Source organism: Rhinatrema bivittatum, chromosome 3 (genome assembly GCF_901001135.1).
Source record: "Rhinatrema bivittatum chromosome 3, aRhiBiv1.1, whole genome shotgun sequence".
NCBI lineage: Eukaryota > Metazoa > Chordata > Amphibia > Gymnophiona > Rhinatrematidae > Rhinatrema > Rhinatrema bivittatum.
This window is the reverse complement of record NC_042617.1, coordinates 319258884-319278101: the sequence shown is the minus strand read 5'-3', so window position 1 is coordinate 319278101 and position 19218 is coordinate 319258884. Positions and strand designations below refer to the sequence as shown.

The following is a 19218-nucleotide window of genomic DNA, read 5'->3' as shown; positions in this document are numbered from 1 at the left end:
TCTATCACAGATCCCCATAAAGTCTGTGTAATGTGTCTAGGACGCGAGCACAATGTCTTGACCTGCACCAAATGTGCCCAAATGACCCCGAAGGGTTGCAAGGCCAGAATGGAGAAGATGGAACTTCTCTTCCATGCTCAAACCCCGACTCAGTCTATTGCATCGACGTCGTCGGAACTGGCACCGTCAACTTCGCGCCAGCATTGACCACCGACCGGCATAGACGACTTCTCGGCCATCGACACCCTCTACTCCCCCTCAGGATTGAGGGATCGTAGGGAGAAACATTGCTATTGACACCGTAAGACTCGGACCATCAAGGGAGCGAAATCATCGACCTCGCCATCGTCCAAGCCACTGTTGAAGAAACCCCGTCCAGGAAAGGCACCGACCATTCCTGCGACAGGGTCACCGAGGCAACCCTCACCCGATTGGGGATTGGGAGCCACAAATCCGCCTTTAACGGTGGACCCTCCGGCTATGCCTCTGCCTCCTTCTTCTGTTCTGGAGCCCGGGCTGCTTGCTCCAGGTCTCCGAGAAGAATTGGACCGGATGGTTCAGGAGGCCATCGACAAGGCGATGCAACATCTTCAGGTTCCTCCGGCACTGACACTGGCACTGCCTGTGGAACCGATCATCGACCCGATTCTGACAACGCTGGCACCGCTGCTATCCAGGATGGAAGCGCTTATGGCCGCTTTTCCACCGATGGATCCCGGGTCTCCGATGCCCTCCCCTCTGACAGCATCATCGGGAGGAGAAACACCGTTCCGCATCCCTCCATCGGGAGTCCTGCCTCAGCCATCGATGTCGATACGTCCCTCGCCACCGCCATCCATCGGTGCCGATACGTCCGTCGGCACCACCGAGTCATCCATCAATGCCCTCAATGCCTGCACCGGTGTCTTCGATGCCATCATCGGTGCCTCTGATAATTCCTCCGATTCCTTCAGAGCCTAGACCGGGACCTTCAGTATCCAACCACCCTGTCCCCCTCTAGTTCCTAGAGGCACGGGTGACGATCCTTATGATACCTGGAATGATGATACCTCAACAGACATCAATGATTTACCTTCACCACCTTCACCTACTGAGAGTAGGACGCATTCTCCTCCAGAGGACCTCTCCTTTATAAACTTTGTGAAGGAAATGTCTGAATTGGTTCCTTTTCAATTATAGACAGAACAGGATGACAGGTACCAGATGATGGGAGTTGCTCCAATTCCTGGATGCCCCCAAGGTAATCACCTCTATTCCCATCCATCAGGTCCATCTCGATCTCCTCAAGAAGAACTGGGAACATCCTGGATCAATTGCTCCAGTGCACAGGAAAGCTGACACTACCTATTTGGTGCAGTCAGCCCCAGGTTTTCAAAAATCACACCTTGATCATCACTCTGTCATGGTAGAGTCTACACAAAAGAGGGCAAAGAGGTCAAAGCCTCACTTGTCTGTTCCTCCTGGAAAGGAACAGAAATTCCTAGACAACATTGGTTGCCGAGTATTCCAAGGGGCCATGCTCATCTCCCGAATTCCCACATATCAGCTTTATATGACCCAATATAACAGGATGATTTTTAAGCAGATACAGGACTTCTCAAACTCCCTGCCTCAGCAATTTCAAGAACAATTACAAACCCTAGTCAACAAGAGTTTTGAGGCAGGCAAACATGAGATTAGAACATCTTATGACACTTTTGACACTTCTACCAGAGTGTCTGCAGCTGCCATTTCGGCGAGACGGTGGGCCTGGCTCAAGTCTTCTGACCTTTGCCCAGAAGTACAAGACTGGCTATCCGACCTGCCTTGTGTCGGAGATAGTTTGTTGGCGAATAGATTCAACGGATGGTGGCAGAATTACAGGACCATCATGAGACCCTAAGACAGCTCTCTTCGATGCCTTCCGACTTCACCTCCAAACAGCCCTTCAGAAAGGACTCTAAGAAGAAGTCATTCTTCCACCCAAAGAAGTCTTACCTGCCACCAACCAGATCCCGTGCCACGAGACCTTATCAAAAATCGCAGTCTCGTCAAGCCCGTAAACAAAAACCACAAGCAGCTCCTCAACCAGGACCTGTTTCAGGTTTTTGACTTCCACTTAGGGAGCAGCAGCCAAATTCCTCTGTCGCACATACCAGTGGGAGGACGATTGTGCCACTTCCACAACATTTGGCACTCAATCATCTCAGACCAGTAGGTACTGGCAATCATTGCTCAGGCTTACCATCTGAACTTTCTCTCCCTGCTTCCGGACTCCCCACCTCTACCGAGGTGGAGAACATCCGATCACTCCATTCTTCTGGATCAAGAGGTTTCCCTCCTCCTCCATACTCTCAGCAAGGCCTAGGGTTCTATTCCTGGTAGTTCCTAATCCCCAAAAAATCGGGAGGCGCCCATCTTATTCTGGACCTCTGGGCCCTCAACAAGTACCTCCAGCAAGAAAAGTTCAAGATGGTCACCTTGGGATTGCTTCTACCTCTTCTACAAAGAGGAGACTGGCTCTGCTCTCTGGACCTCCATAAGTCTAGCTCATCGCAAGTATCTGAGGTTCCTAGTAGGCCCCAAGCACTATCAATACCGAGTGCTTCCATTCGGCCTAGCGTCTGCACCACGAGACTTTACAAAATGCCTCGTAGTCGTTGCAGCCTTCCTCAGGACACAAGGTATTCACGTCTACCCCTATCTGGACGACTGGTTAATCAGGGCTCCCACTCAGCATGCTGCTCTGTCGTCCCTCAATCTAACCTTACACACTCTAATTTCGTTAGGATTTCTCGTCAATTACGACAAATCCTACTTAGTCCCATCTCAAACCTTGTCGTTCATTGGGGCAGACTTGGACACCTTACAAGCAAAGGCTTTCCTGCCTCGACAACGGGCACTGACTCTTGTATCTCTTGCTCACCAGCTGCAGTCTAAGCACTCTGCGACTGCACACCAATTTCTCATTCTCCTGAGACACATGGCGTCCTCAGTCCATGTCACACCAATGGCCCGCTTGGCTATGAGACTCATGCACTGGACTCTGAGGTCTCAATGGACTCAAGCTATTCAGCCTCTGTCGGCCATTGTCCATGTCACCGACTCACTCCGTCTGTCTCTCGCCTGTGGAAAAATCAGACCAATCTCCTCCAGGGGTTGCCCTTCCAGGTTCCAAATCCTCAAATCATTCTCACCACCGACACTTCCAACCTCGGGTGGGGAGCACACGTAGCCGATCTGCAGACACAAGGCTCTTGGTCTCCAGAGGAAGCCAAACACCAAATAAATTTCCTGGAGCTTCGAGCAATAAGATATGCTCTCAGGGCTTTTCAGGATCGCCTCTCAAATCAGGTCATCCTGATTTAGACGGACAACCAGGTGGCTATGTGGTACATCAACAAGCAGGGAGGTACAGGCTCCTTTCTTCTGTGTCAGGAAGCTGCACAGATTTGGGCGGAAGCTCTCTCCCATTCGATGTACCCCAAGGCCACCTACTTATCGGGAGTGGACAATGTGCTGGTAGACAAGCTGAGTCGCGTTTTTCAACCGCACGAGAGGTGTCTCAACCCCCTCGGTCTATCCGAGGATAACAATGGGGTTATCCTCGGATAGACCTCTTTGTGTCTCCTCAAAACTGCAAAGTACAAAACTACTGCTCTCTCATTCGCAGCAAACACTCTCAACCCAGAGACACATTCTCTCTCTCATGGGCAACCGGTCTGCTCTATGCATTCCCTCCACTTCCTCTTCTCTCGAAGACTCTCGTGAAGTTACGTCAGGACAAGGGAACCATGATCCTGATAGCACCTCACTGGCCACGCCAAGTGTGGTTTCCAATTCTTCAGGATCTCTCCATTCGCAGGCATATTCCCTTGGGAAAGGACCCGCTTCTGATCACTCAAAATGACGGGTGCCTTCGCCATCCCAATCTTCACGCCTTGTCCCTGACGCATGGATGTTGAAAGGTTAATCCTTCAACCACTTAACCTTTCTGAACCAGTTTCCCGTGTCTTGATTGCTTCACAGAAGCCTTCCACGAGAAAATCTTACTCTTACAAATGGAAAAGGTTCACGTCACGGTGCTCTTCTCAGTCCCTTGACCCCTTTTCCTATCCAATCCCGAAGTTTCTGGACTATCTCTGGCATCTATCAGAGTCAGGCCTTAAGACTTCTTAAGGCCTGACTCATGTCAGCGGTTACCACACTGACATGCATCAGAATGCATGTCAGTGTGGTAACCGCCTTCCATAAAGGTGTCGTGGATGTCCCTATATCAGTACAACCCCTTGTAACACGCTTTTTGAAGGGCTTGCTCCATATCAAGCCTCCACTACGTCCTCCAGCCCCTTCTTGGGACTTTAATCTGGTTTTGGATCGGCTCATGAAACCACCGTTCGAGCTTCTTCACTCCTGTGACCTTCGATATCTCACATGGAAAGTGATTTTCCTTTTGGCTATCACTTCAGCTCGCAGAGTTAGTGAATTGCAGGCTTTAGTTACCTATCCGCCTTACACTAAACTTCTGCAGGACCGGGCAGTACTCCGCACTCACCCTAAATTTTTGCCTAAGGTAGTTTCGGAGTTTCATCTTAATCAATCCATCATACTACCTACCTTTTTTCCCAGGCCCCATGCCAACCCAGGGGAACAGGCTCTGCATACCCTTGACTGCAAATGGGCTCTAGCGTTTTACCTAGACCGTACAGCTGCCCACAGGGAAAGCACTCAATTATTCATCTCTTTCCACCCTAACAAGTTAGGGAAGCCTGTAGGTAAGCAGACTCTCTCCTCCTGGTTGGCGGACTGCATATCCTTTTGCTATCAGCAATCGGGCATTCCATATCAAGACCATGTTAAAGCACACTCTGTGAGGGCCATGGCGACTTAGTAGCTCACCTACGAGCGGTGCCGGTTCCTGAAATTTGCAGGGCTGCCACCTGGAGTTCTCTCCACACCTTTGCAGCCCACCATTGCTTGAACAAAGCCGGAAGACAAGATTCCATCTTCGGCCAGTCTGTCCTTCGTAATCTATTTACAACTTGATGTACCTACACCCTTCCACCTGCTCGTGGGATTCAGGATGCTCTCTACCAAATTCCACCCCAGTTGTTATGCCTGTTGCACGCCTTTGGATACATTTGGTGCATGTTCGGACATCCTCAGCTCGGTACTCACCCATATGGGAGGACTACCATCCTGCTTGTCCTGTGAGAAAGCAAATGTTGCTTACCTGTATCAGGTGTTCTCACAGGGCAGCAGGATGTTAGTCCTCACGAAACCCACCCGCCGCCCCGCGGTGTTGGGTTCATAACGTTTTGTTATTTTATTTTTCGGCACTGCCTGCAGCTTTCAAATAAGACTGAAGGGGGACCCCTGCTGGCTGCAGGGTTAGTGCCATGCTGGACATGCCCAGTAGGGGCCAGTCAAAGTCCTGGAAACTTTGACAGAAGTTTTCCGTGATTGGGCTCCATCCTGATGATGTCACCCATATGTGAGGACTAACATCCTGCTGTCCTGTGAGAACACCTGCTACAGGTAAGCAACATTTGCTATCTTTCATGTCAAACTCCAGAGTCAAATAACCAGTACTGCTTTTGCCATCTTAATTTCATCAGATACAATCACCCCCAAATCTTGCTCTTCTGTCATACCTAGAAGAATTTCACCCCGAATACTGTACCTCTCCCTTGGGTTTTTGCATCCTAAATGCCTTACTCTGCATTTTTTGGGCATTAAGACTCTAGACCATTCTTCAAGCTTTGCTAGATCCCTCCTCATATTTTCCACACCTTCCTGGCTATCCACCCTGTTACAGATTTTGGTATCATTGGCAAAAAGACAAACCTTTCCCAATAACCCTTCCGTTATGTGAAAAGAACTGGACTGAGGACTGATCCCTGAGGCACACCGCTAGCAATAATGCCCTCCTCAGAGGAAACTCCATTTACCACTACCCTTTGTCGCCTTCCACTCAGCCAGTTTCTAACCCAGTCAGTCACTCTAGGATCCATACCCAGGCCGCACAATTTATTTATAAGTCTCCTGAGTGGAACCGTGTCAAAGGCCTCGCTGAAATCCAAGTACGCTCTGCCTAATGCTTTCCCTTGATCCAACTCTCTTGTCACCCAATCAAAGAAATTGATCAGATTCGTCTGATAAAATTTACCTTTGGTAAAACCATGCTCACTTGGATCTTTCAACCCACTGGATTCCAGAAGCAGCAGTATCCTCTGTTATATCAGCGACTCCATTAGTTTGCTCACCACGGAGGTCAGACTAACTGGCCTGTAGTTCCCAGCCTCCTCCTCACTTCCACGTTTATGAACAGGAACCACATCCACCCTTTTCCAGATCTCCGGGACTACTCCAGACTCTAAGAAAGCATTGCAAAGGTCACCAGCAGAGCTGCCAGGACATCTCTAAGCTCCCTTATTACTCTCTCGGATGTATCCCATCCGGCTCCCTCACCTTATCTAATTTAAGTTTAGTTTGCTTCTCATGAACACACTGCTCTGAGAATCGATGGAGGTTTACCTCACTGCCCATTTTATTTGTGTTCATTTTATGTGGTCCTGCTCTAGGAACTTCCACAGTGAATACAAAACAGAAATATTTGTTAAGAAATGTTTTTTTCCTCATCAGGTTCTATATATTACTTCTCTTTCCTTCTGAGTCGCATATTGCAACATTTGCACTTCCTTTAATCCCTAATATATCAAAAAAAAAAAAAAAAAAAAGTCTTGTCCCCCAGTTTTATCGTGTTTGCTATTTTTTTCTATTTTAATTTTTGCATTCCTGACTACCTTCCCAGCTTCTCTTAGCTTTTCCAGATATCGTCGCCTGTCTTTCTGTGATCTCTTGTAGTTTATGAATGCAACCCTTTTCTCCCTTACCTTTTCAGTGACTTCTTTAGAAAACCACAGCAGTCTCCATTTCCTCTTCCCTTTATTTACTTTCCTAACAAAAGATTAGTTGCCCTTATGGTATCTCTTTTTAGTTTTTCCCACTGCCCTTCTACTTCCTTTAGATTTTCCCATCCAGCTAACGACTCCTTGAGGTGCTCACCCACTTTAAGAAAGTTAGTTCTCCTGAAGTCTTGGACTCTCGCCTTTGAATGAACCTTCATCTCCTGCCCTTTAATAATGAACCACGACATCCGCTGATCACTGGATCCCAGATGATCATCCACCACTACATCAGAAATAACTCTCTCCATTGATAAGCACCAGGTCCAGTATCGCCCTCTCCCGGGTGGGTTCCATTCCCAGGTGACAGAACAGTTCTCCTTGCAGAGAGAATCCGGGATCTCTCTGCTTCTGGAAGATACTGCAGCTGGGATGTCCCACTCAACATCCGGCAGATTAAAATCCTCTAACAATAGCACCTCCCCTTTCACAGCAATCCTATCCATCTCCTCTGTCTGTGAGGGAGGTCTGTATATCACCCCAGTGTAAATGATCCATTCCCTCTTTCCTGTCATAATGACGTAAACTAAACTCCGGCACATTTTCTCTCAGGCCTTCTGTGACCGTATTTTGGCTCCCCCGCTCAGGGTTTGCTGGGGGGGGGGCCCTTAACCTCCCTGTACTAACAGTCAGATGGTACGCTCTCTGGGACTGGGACTCTGTAGATTACTGGGTGCAGTACTCTGTACCACTGATGGCAGGATTATAGTACTAATTAGGTATTCTCATACTTTGGATTCTGCAGTGTTGTAGTCCCCTGCAAAGCTCGTTTCTGCTGTACACCGCAAACCCCAGCCTTTGCGATAAGATACAAAAGCAAGATAGTGGAAACACACGACATGTACAACTTACGCAGTTCTTCAGGCAAATTGCTCATTCTCAGCGTTCCCCTGAAAGATCCAGGAGCAGCAGGGAGGGGGTTAAGGAGGCAGTGGCAGGGCTGGCGGTGGTCCCTGCACCCCTGGGGAAGGCCGGACATACTTCTGGCTTGGTTCTGCCACTGATTCCTGGTCAAGAAGCAAACACGTGACAATGTAAACCCTCCGAATGTAAGCTACAACCCCAAGGTGCTGCTCAGATGAAGGGGGGCCAGGATGTGGGCCATGAAGCCACCAGAGTACATTCCTGGCTGTGCTGGGCTCAGCTTCCCTGCGTCATTGTTATTTCCTGTCTGAGAAAATTCTTTATATTTTTTCATTTTGTAAAATTTATCCTGTGCTATTATTATTACCTTATAAGCTATGCTATCTTTCTGAAAGGAATGAGGTATAAATTTGAACAGACAAAAAGATATAAATGTTTTGAAAAAGAAATTCTAGAGCAAAGATGAAAGAAGGAGGACTGAGGACTAACATCAGGAAATATTTTTACACAGAGAGTACGATGGAGGCAAAAGCAATAAGAGAATTCAAAAAAGCCTGGGATGAGCACAGAGGATCCTTAGCTGTGGGGGAGTGAGGGGTAAAGACTGGGATAAGCACAGAGGTTCCTTAGCTGTGGGGGGAGTGAGGGGTAAAGCCTGGGATAAGCACAGAGGATCCTTAGCTGTGAGGGAGTGAGGGGAAAAGCCTGGGAGAAGCACAGAGGATCCTTAGCTGTGAGGGAGTGAGGGGAAAAGCCTGGGAGAAGCACAGAGGATCCTTAGCTGTGAGGGAGTGAGGGGTAAAGCCTGGGATAAGCACAGAGGATCCTTAGCTGTGGGGGAGTGAGGGGTAAAGCCTGGGAGAAGCACAGAGGATCCTTAGCTGTGAGGGAATGAGGGGTAAAGCCTGGGAGAAGCTCAGAGGATCCTTAGCTGTGGGGGAGTGAGGGGTAAAGCCTGGGATAAGCACAGAGGATCCTTAGCTGTGAGGGAGTGAGGGGTAAAGCCTGGGAGAAGCACAGAGGATCCTTAGCTGTGGGGGAGTGAGGGGTAAAGCCTGGGATAAGCACAGAGGATCCTTAGCTGTGAGGGAGTGAGGGGTAAAGCCTGGGAGAAGCACAGAGGATCCTTAGCTGTGGGGAAGTGAGGGGTAAAGCCTGGGATAAGCACAGAGGATCCTTAGCTGTGGGGGGAGGGGTAAAGCCTGGGATAAGCTCAGAGGATCCTTAGCTGTGGGGGAGTGAGGGGGTAAAGCTTGGGATAAGCACAGAGGATTCTTAGCTGTGGGGGGGAGTGAGGGGTAAAGCCTCGGATAAGCACAGAGGGTCCTTAGCTGTGGGGGAATAAGGGGTAAAGCCTGGGATAAGGACAGAGGATTCTTAGCTGTGAGGGAGTGAGGGGTAAAGCCTGGGATAAGCACAGAGGATCCTTAGCTGTGGGGGAATGAGGGGTAAAGCCTGGGATAAGCACAGAGGATCCTTAGCTGTGGGGGAGTGAGGGGTAAAGCCTGGGATGAGCACAGAGGATCCTTAGCTGTGGAAGGAGTGAGGGGTAAAGCCTGGGATAAGCACAGAGGATCCTTAGCTGTGGGGGAGTGAGGGGTAAATCCTGGGATAAGTGCAGATCATCCTTAGCTGTGAATAATGTGGAATAATTTATACCTACAGTACTTGACTGTTATCTGCTTTGAAAGTGTCTGAAAAAGCAGAATATAAATCAAATACATTTATTCATATTTTATTACTTGCCATATGAAAATATCCATCATTGGGAGACAAAATAAAACAATTTACATTATACACCAATATAATAAACTAAAAACAGACCATAAAATGAACACTTACATTCAGAATGAGCTATTCTTTTAAGCTCTGGTTATGATATTACTGTATAATCCCACTAATAGCTCAGATCCTGATCACATTTTAAATTATAGCAATCTGGAATGTTTATCCTAAGGCCTGAGTAAATAGCCACATTTTATCTGCAAACTTTTATGTACTTCTGTCCTTCCTTAATCTTAATAGGCAATGTTTTCCATGTAAATGGAGTATTAATAGCTCAAAACTGCAGTCTGAGTTGCTGTCAGTTCGACAGATGAAGCTGGAATATCCAAAGGATGACGTTCAGCTGATCTCAATGATCCAAATGGAGTGCGTTTTGAAATTAGCAAGGCAGCCCGTAGGACCCCAGTGAGTAGCGGAGTCTTAAGCTCGCTGCCAGCGCAGTTCAGGTAAATCTGGGGCAATGCGATCACACTTGCACGCTCCCAGCACCATCCTCCGAGCGGCCGCAAACACTTCATGCGAATCCCTGATCAGGCGGGTCTCTGAGGCTGTGCCGAAAGCCGGAGGTTCACGTTTAGCGGATCCCGCCGAGGGCCACGAACCGTGGATGCAGCAGCTTCCCCCCCCCCCCCCCATGCTTTCTACCTCCAGCTCGGTCGCAACTGAATTGGCCTGGGGTTTGGCACGATGCTGCAGTAAAAGACCGCGCTACTGCTCCTGCGTGCCCCCTGCACCGTGCGCACCGTGCGGTGAGACCGCAGCCTCCTCTTGGTGTTCCCGAGACTGAAAGGCAGGTGAGGGAAGAAACCGGGTGGAGCAAGAGATGACTCGACAGAGCCCTTCACTAACTCGTTTACATCTGCATTACAGTCTGCTGTAGATAAAGCCGCTCCTCTTAGCAAAACTTCTGCCTAAAACACTTGAGACAGCGGGTTGCTTGGTTTAAGCAGAAGAACCGAGAAATGCGCTATGCTGAGAGGAAATGGGGGAAATGAAAGTTGCAATTCTACCAATGAACAGGTCCTCTCTGTGCCAGAGCGCTGTATAAATCAGCATTTCTGAAAGGCAGGGAGGCATATTATAGTAATTATTTGCAGATATTATTCAACAATCCTGTTTCAACTGGCAAGCCTGTTGCATGTTATCACAAAAAAACAGGCTTGATCAGATGTGCAAATCAGTTGGCGGAGGAAACGGAATCAGGCTGGAGCAGCTCTCAAGACGGTGGCTTCCTGTAACACTGGGCCGGCCGCGGGACGTCCCCACGACCCGTCCTACTCACCCGGGATGCTGACGCTTTCTTCCCGTGCCTCAGAAAGTTTAGTTCAGGTCTAACTTCCGCAGGAGCTGCAACTGGAAAGGCCCCTTTTGCTATTCAGTGCACGCTGGAACTTCAGACAAGGCTGCAATACCAGCTCAAGGCCTGTCCCCAAGTAATCCTGCGCCGTTGCCTTCAAGGCCAAGATCCTGAGTCTTATCCTCGCCTCCTCTGGCAACCCATGCAGCGTTCTCGGAAAAGAGGATGCTTTTACTTTGTGCAGTTTGCCCTGAATGATCCTGGCAGCCAGTTTCTGAACTAAGTGTAAATGTAAATTATGTTTATTGTTGAGGTAAGGTACACTGTAGGGGTAGAGGATGGGGAGCGTCATCCTTCAGTGGTAAAGCAGCATACACAGAAATGTAGAATGCCCCTGATACCTAGGGTCTCAGACTCCCTTTCTGTTCTACTCAAACCATCTTGCAATGTCTTGATAGGGATGCAAGTTGCCTTGTTAAGGACAGCAGGGTAATCAAGATAGCACTTAGGAAAGTGACATACAGGAATCCGGAAAATGCTGTGATAATACGGAAACAAGAGAAGCAGAGCAGAAGGAAAGCACCACATCTACTGGCCGGGCTGCTTAAGGCATGCATAGCGATCCATCTGTTGTTAAAAAAAAAAAAAAAAAAAAGTCTGACAGCTTTAATAGGTCATCGAAGGCTTTTCCGGGTAAGCGCTTGGCCTTGGGTGTCCATAGGAAGATCTGAGAGCTGGCTGCTGAGGGGAAGCCTCTTTTGTGAATCCTTCAGCCTGCAGAGCTCTGCCTATACAGCACAGACTGCAGGTTTCCATTGTTCCTATGGCAGAAGAGGGGCACCCATGATATAATTACAGGGAATACTGGCGAGAACGCTCCTTTAGCACCAGAGGCGATAGTAAAGCAGAATCCAAGGTGCATAGGAGAGACCCAAAGACTTATTGGGAGGCAGGGAGAAGAGTACAGATGGAGTAAGACCTGTGACAGCACAGAAAGGCGGGCACAAACAATCCTTCCTGCCAACCTCTTCTGTGCTTCTAAACGTCTGTTTGCACAGTTCTGAAGGCCTGCTATTTCACAACTGTGCGAACAACCTGCCTCACAGGTTTTTCTGCACTTAAAGCTGGCCCTGAATGTACGTGGATGTTCTGAGTTTTTTGCTGGTCTAGGACCTGCCTCCTCCTCCACGGGGGGTGTGTGAAAATGTCTCATGGGAAGGAATGACTACATGTTGCGTTCAGCACTCACAGGCTCTGTCATCAGTCCGCGGGCACTGTGAGATCTGTGTGTGACTATAAGGATGAAACAATACCTCAGAAACTAGAAGGAGAATACTCACAGGAAATCTTGGGGTATCAGTGACACATCTGCTACTCCATCCATCTTGCAGCTGGGAGCGGGATACTGGGGGATGATTTGCTGCTGTGAGTAAAACTCAAAGTCCTGAGGCAAGCCCTGGGATGAAGGCGTGCAATGCTGATAGGCTCCCAAGCCACCATGTACCTTGTCATCTAAGAGAAAAAGAAAAGAAAATACAAACAAATATTAAAAAGGAACTCTTAAACGCTCTGTTTCTTAATTTTGTGGGCAGCAGGTGGCAAGAGGAGGGATTTCAACCACAGATGCTGAACATGGCCAACAGATGGAGAGAGAGAGGAGCTTTGGCTACACGAACTGAACGTGGGTGATAGATGGACAGAGGGGGGCTTCAGCCACAGATGCCGAACATGGGCTACAGATGGAGAGAGAGGGGGGCTTCGGCCACAGATGCCGAACGTGGCCTACAGATGGAGAGAGAGGGGGGACTTCGGCCACAGATGCCGAACATGGCCTACAGATGGAGAGAGAGGGGGGGCTTCAGCCACAGATGCCGAACGTGGCCTACAGATGGAGAGAGAGGGGGGCTTCGGCCACAGATGCCGAACATGGGCTACAGATGGAGAGAGAGGGGGGCTTCGGCCACAGATGCGAACGTGGCCTACAGATGGAGAGAGAGGGGGGCTTTGGCCACAGATGCGAACGTGGGCTACAGATGGAGAGAGAGGGGGGCTTCGGCCACAGATGCCGAACATGGGCTACAGATGGAGAGAGAGGGGGGCTTTGGCCACAGATGCGAACGTGAGCTACAGATGGAGAGAGAGGGGGGCTTTGGCCACAGATGCGAACGTGGGCTACAGATGGAGAGAGAGGGGGGCTTCGGCCACAGATGCGAACGTGGCCTACAGATGGAGAGAGAGGGGGGCTTCGGCCACAGATGCGAACGTGGCCTACAGATGGAGAGAGAGGGGGGCTTCGGCCACAGATGCAAACGTGGGCTACAGATGGAGAGAGAGGGGGGCTTTGGCCACAGATGCCGAACATGGGCTACAGATGGAGAGAGAGGGGGGCTTTGGCCACAGATGTTGAATGAAAGGGAAAGCAGACAGTCGCTGAGGAGCGCAGGGCTTGAGATGAGGTATCTTGAAAGAATGCCAGTAAAACAGGGAAGTTGGGGTCTCCTGATAGAGAGGGTGTGGTAAAAGCTGAGGTAGTTCAAGTGGATATAGGTGAGAGCAAACAAATATGATGGATTCCAAATGATCAAACACCTCTTAATACCCGGGTCATCGTTAAGGTAAACACAGGACTTGCAGGTCTGGAGAGATGTTTGCATGAAGCGGGTACAAAGTCTCCCTTAAACCATGCATGGGAAATGACAGCCCTCCCCCCCACCCTGAGAAACCACACAAAGAGCTTTTGCTTGCAGAGGGGGAGGGCACATTTTAGGCCTTAGTTTTATGTAGTTACTCTGGTAAAATCTTTTAAAAACCATCCAACGTTTGCGGGTTGCGAATAGGAATAAGACGCACAGATTTCCTTGCCGGCATGCAAAAAGCATAAATGTTAAAAGTAAGCTTGCAGGGGGAGAATGTGCCGGCACTAAATGTTACTTGTTACCATCTTCTCTCACTTGGGTGTGCATTCACTGGAAACTTTAACAACATTTTCTGTTTCATTTCATTTTCTTTTTAAAACAAAACGAACAAAAAAAACCAAACAATTGAATTTGTTTTTGATTGTTTTGTTTTAAAAACAGGGCACTCTGCTGCAAATCCCACCTCTGCCCCCCCCTCCAAGAAACCCCCCACAACAGCCTCCTGCATCCTCTCTCAGTCCCCTCCTCCATAAGACCCAAAGTGATTACAACAATAAAACCCATTATCATTAGTGAGCACCAGGTCGAGTATCACATCCTCCCTCGTGGGTCACATTACCATTTGTTTGAGCAGAGCCCCTTGCAGGTTATCCACCATCTCTCTACTTCTGGTAGATTCCGCAGAAGGGATTCTCCAGTCCACAGCTGGCAGATTAAAATCTCCAACGAGCAACATTTCTCCCTTCTTTCCCACCTTTTGGATGTCCTGGATGAGTTATCTGTCCAGTTCTTCTGTTTGAGTCGGTGGCCTGCAGATCACACCAGTAAAAATGGAAGCACCATCTTCTTTTTTTAGAACAGTCCATAAAGCTTCTTCTTGACCCCACATCCCTCGCAATTCAGTTGTTTGATATTGTTTTTGACATAGACAGCTACTAACTTCCCCTTTTCTGACTTCTCTGTCCTTTCTTACAGGCCGATACAGTAAAGTCTGCGGGACAGTGGGCGAACGCCCGCTCTCCCGGCACGCGCGCTTCAGTATTTAAATTAGGCCCGGCGGTAAAAACGGGCAAAAGGATGCGCTAGGGACACTAGCGCGTCCCTAGCACCTCCTTTTTGACAGGAGCGGCGGCTGTCAGCGGGTTTGACAGCTGATGCTCAATTTTGCCGGCATCGGTTCTCGAGCCCGCTGACAGCCACGGGCTCGGAAACCGGACGCCGGCAAAATTGAGCGTCCGGTTTTCGGCCCGACAGCCGCGGGTCGAAGTCAAATTTTTTTTTTTTAAACTTTTTTTACTCTTCTCTTTTCTGTGCACTCTTCGGTGCACAGAAAAGCAGTTTTTACTGCTTTTCTGCACACTTTCCCGGTGCCTGAAGATATTAGCGCCTACCTTTGGGTAGGCGCTAATTTCTGAAAGTAAAATGTGCGGCTTGGCTGCACATTTTACTTTCTGAATCGCGCACACATACCTAATAGGGCCATCAACATGCATTTGCATGTTGAGGGCGCTATTAGGTTCGGCGGGTTGGATGCGCATTTTCCACCCCTTACTGAATAAGGGGTAAGGGAAAACGCGCATCCAACAACAGGCTAACAGTGCGCTCCGTTGGAGCGCACTGTACTGTATCGGCCTGTTAATAAGTTATAGCCCGGGATGGGCATAACGCATTCATGAGAATCTGTAAACCAGGTCTCCGTAACAGCAACAATGTCCAAGTCTGCCTCCTCCATTAGGGCCTGCAGGTCTGGGGTTTTGTTGACCAGACTACAAGCCTTTGTGCTCATAGATTTCCAGCTGCTCTTCCTAGTCACCTTTGTTGTATGCATAGACTTCTCCACTACACGGTATCATACAGAGAACTTGGATTTGGATCCTTGCATGCAGAGGGAGCCAGTGCCAATTCCACAAAATCTGACTTGTATGGTCTCAACATGCGGGTAATTTTATAACTGTGTGGAGTCAGGTGAAATCTGCGCTTACCTTTTACATGCAGACTTTACTCTGAATTTTCAAAGTGAAATTATGCGTATTAATTTGCTTTAAAAATTTGTGATTAATTGGCCTGGTGCATGCACTGAAAAATTTGCACAAAGCTCCACCTGCTCTTTGAAGGACATAACTTGAAATAAAAAAAAATATGCGTGTAAGTTCCAACAATACACTCTGGAATTCCTCTCTCCCGTACACATAAAAGTGTGTGCAAAACCGGCTTAAGCACATACATTTACACCCACCGAACTATTTCATAACAGCTATTTATCTGCATAACACACGGTTTTATGGGCAGAAAGAGCTTCACAAATTCAACCCAATGAGGGCAATTTTCAGACTGTCTGCAGAAGTGCACAATTAGTGATTACTATTTTACCTGTGGACTTTGCACCCATTTTCAAAGGGAAAAATTTTCCTTTTGAAAATTGACAAAGGAAAAAAAATATCCACACCACTTTGTACTTGACTTTCATGCAAAGACTTTTATAAAATGTAAAAGTGCACATGCACCTGCAAGCCCCTCCACAGGAAAGCCTTCTTGTGCCATGTGGGCGCACCACGCTCATGGGCAGTTTTCAAAGTCCCCATTTCTGCAGGCAAAGCTCCATTTTACCCATGGAAGCGGCTCTGAAAATTGCCCTTAGTAGACCGCTCAGAGAGCTGACAGAAAGAAGATAACCAATGGGTTACAAAATGGGTTACAAAATATATCAAAACAGAGCAGTACAGCTCATGTTAAGAAGGGCATGGAGCAGGGGCAGAAAAGCCCACTCTTAGAGTGTCACAAACAGGTCTGCCTTTCAGGATATCCCTAATGATTATGCAGGAGATAGATCTGCACACAATGCAGGGAGTGCATGCAACTCTTTCTCTCTCACATATTCGTTGTGGATATCCTGAAAGTCCCACCTGTTTGTAGATTTCCAGACCTGGAGTTGCCTACCCCTAGCATAGAGTCAAGCATGTGCTGTTAGGAAACAAACTGCACTCTGGAATCTCTATGGATAAACACTCCATGTGCGACAGAGGAAGAGCAGAGAGGTGGAACAAAGGACTTAGTAAAAAGTGTAACAGTGGTAGGACTGCTTGCCAATAAAAGTTCCTATAAATCACTAGAGGGAGCATGTTAAGTAAAACTACTGCAGTAGCAGATAACTTTAAAAAGAGACTATAATAACTGAAGAAATTAGTTAGAAAAATACAGAGGCAAGGATTTAAAGTTTGCATGAGGCATGGAAATTGTTTAAAATTATTTCAGAAGACCAGATAAAATGTATTCCACAGAGCTGAATTTTGCCATGACATGTGGGTAACATCATCTGATGGTACCAAATACACTCCTTTCTTTGAGCGTAGTAGAGCTTTTGCCGTGTGAGAAATATGAACAGAATTTGTACTTACTTTGGATATACTGGTACAAGGCATTAGCGTGGCAGTGCTGCTGGAAGTTCCATGCCGCCTGAGGATACTGCACCTGGGGGCAGCCTGGATACCCGAGAGGACCAGTTCCAAGGACATCCCTGGATAGTAAGGGTCCAGGATGCTCCGGGGAGTTGAAAACCGACATGAGTGTGAGTGGACGTTCCAATTGGCTGATACCCATGCGATCCTGGGATTGGGGCTGAGGCTGGGAGCCATACCCTGTGTCTTTGCTTGGCAGGTCCATTGGCTGCCTGGAATGTGAGGCAGCCGGTGTGCGTCCCTCTTCCAGATTGGGCTCTGGGGACAGGGCTGATGAGTTTGCATCAGATAACACTGAGCATTGGCCTCTGTCAGAAGACCTGTAGTGGAGTTGTTGCTCTTTTTCCAAATATAACTGGAGGCTTGATGTAGATGGACCATTCGCCGGGAGGTGAGGAGCCAGAGAGCTGGGAGATGCACCTGGGAAAAAATCAGAGGGGAATTCTTCTGGCTGTTGGTACCAGTAGTGCTTGTTAAGCTCCTGCTTGCTATGGAGTGGGCCGTTATGGTGAGGAATGGGCTGCTGCTTTTCTGCCCCCTCAGCAGAGGCACGTGTGCCAGGTGGGTTCCTCACACACACCAAGTTTTCCTTCTTTATCACATTTTCCAAGTAGATGGAGTCATCAGTCCAGCACGCAGACTCATCAACTTCCTCCGGTATACTTCTGTGCATCCTGAGTCTGGGAAAAGAGAGGCAAGATATTAGGTGTGGGAAATAACAGTCAGCACTGCTTAACAGGGTTCCAGGGGGTGAGAGTCAGCACTGTCTCTCTGGGGAGGGGGAAGGGTCAGGGTCAGCATTACCTTCCTTAGAGCCCTGTAAGCAGAAAGGCACAGGTGGTGCTGAAAGTCAGCAGAGGCCACCTGCTTTACGTCACTGTTTCCAAACACGGAGCAGGCTGTGAGCATAGGGAGAGGACTCTTATGGCTGTAAGGAGAGTTAGGGAAGCATTGAAAGTCCCACCAGTCTCTTTCCAAATTTTAATTAAATTTTCTATTCTGCCTTTCGTGACTGTCACACTACATTCAGGTACTGTAGATATTTGAATGTCCTCATGACAAAGGGAGAGATGGGGGCGGAGACACACATGTACATGTACTGATGGGGAGCATAGACACTTAGGTACCTGTAATGATGGGGGGAGCAGAGACACACAGGTAAGTGTAACAGTTGACAGGATCCTTCTATATTTGCAGAGACACACATGTGACTTTAATGGTGGGGGGAAACACACATGTATGTGTAAAGTTGGGGGCAGAGAAACACAGGTACCTGTAATGATGGGAGGGCAGAGACACTCATGAACCTGTAATAATGCGGGGGGGAGGGGGGGCAGAGACACTCATGAACCTGTAATGATGGGGGGGGGGCAGAGACACTCATGAACCTGTAATGATGGGGGGCAGAGACATTCATGTACCTGAAATGATGAGGGGGCAGAGACACTCATGTACCTGAAATGATGGGGGGCAGGGACACTCATGAACCTGTAATAATGCGGGGGGGGGTGCAGAGACACTCATGAACCTGTAATAATGCGGGGGGGGGGGTGCAGAGACACTCATGAACCTGTAATGATGGGGGGCAGAGACGCTCATGAACCTGTAATAATGCGGGGGGGGGGGGGGGGTGCAGAGACGCTCATGAACCTGTAATGATGGGGGGGCAGAGACACTCATGAACCTGTAATAATGCGGGGGGGGGGGGTGCAGAGACACTCATGAACCTGTAATGATGGGGGGGCAGAGACACTCATGAACCTGTAATAATGCGGGGGGGGGGTGCAGAGACACTCATGAACCTGTAATAATACGGGGGGGGGGGGGGGGGTGCAGAGACACTCATGAACCTGTAATAATGCGGGGGGGGGTGGCAGAGAGACGCTCATTGAAACCTGTAATAATAGGGGGGGGGCAGAGACACTCATGAACCTGTAATAATGCGGGGGGGGGGTGCAGAGACACTCATGAACCTGTAATGATGGGGGGGGGTGCAGAGACACTCATGAACCTGTAATAATGCGGGGGGGGGGGCAGAGACACTCATGAACCTGTAATGATGGGGGGGGTGCAGAGACGCTCATGAACCTGTAATGATGGGGGGGGGGGCAGAGACGCTCATGAACCTGTAATAATGCGGGGGAGGGTGCAGAGACACTCATGAACCTGTAATGATGGGGGGGGGTGCAGAGACGCTCATGAACCTGTTAAATGCGGGGGAGGGTGCAAGAGAC

At 48.7% G+C, this 19218-nt stretch overlaps 1 protein-coding gene across 1 annotated transcript in view; it reads right to left on the bottom strand.

The window, feature by feature from the left end:
• The window catches only part of TRAF3IP2 (TRAF3 interacting protein 2), a 58908-nt gene that overhangs the window by 31535 nt on the left and 8155 nt on the right, over positions 1-19218 (bottom strand). Inside the window, exons 2-4 of the mRNA XM_029595252.1 lie at positions 16925-17664; positions 12234-12405; positions 7800-7954 (exon numbers count right to left, since the gene is read on the bottom strand). Coding sequence (XP_029451112.1) covers positions 7800-7954; positions 12234-12405; positions 16925-17657 — 1060 coding nt within the window. The 5' untranslated portion in view covers positions 17658-17664. The remainder of the gene's footprint in view (positions 1-7799; positions 7955-12233; positions 12406-16924; positions 17665-19218) is intronic.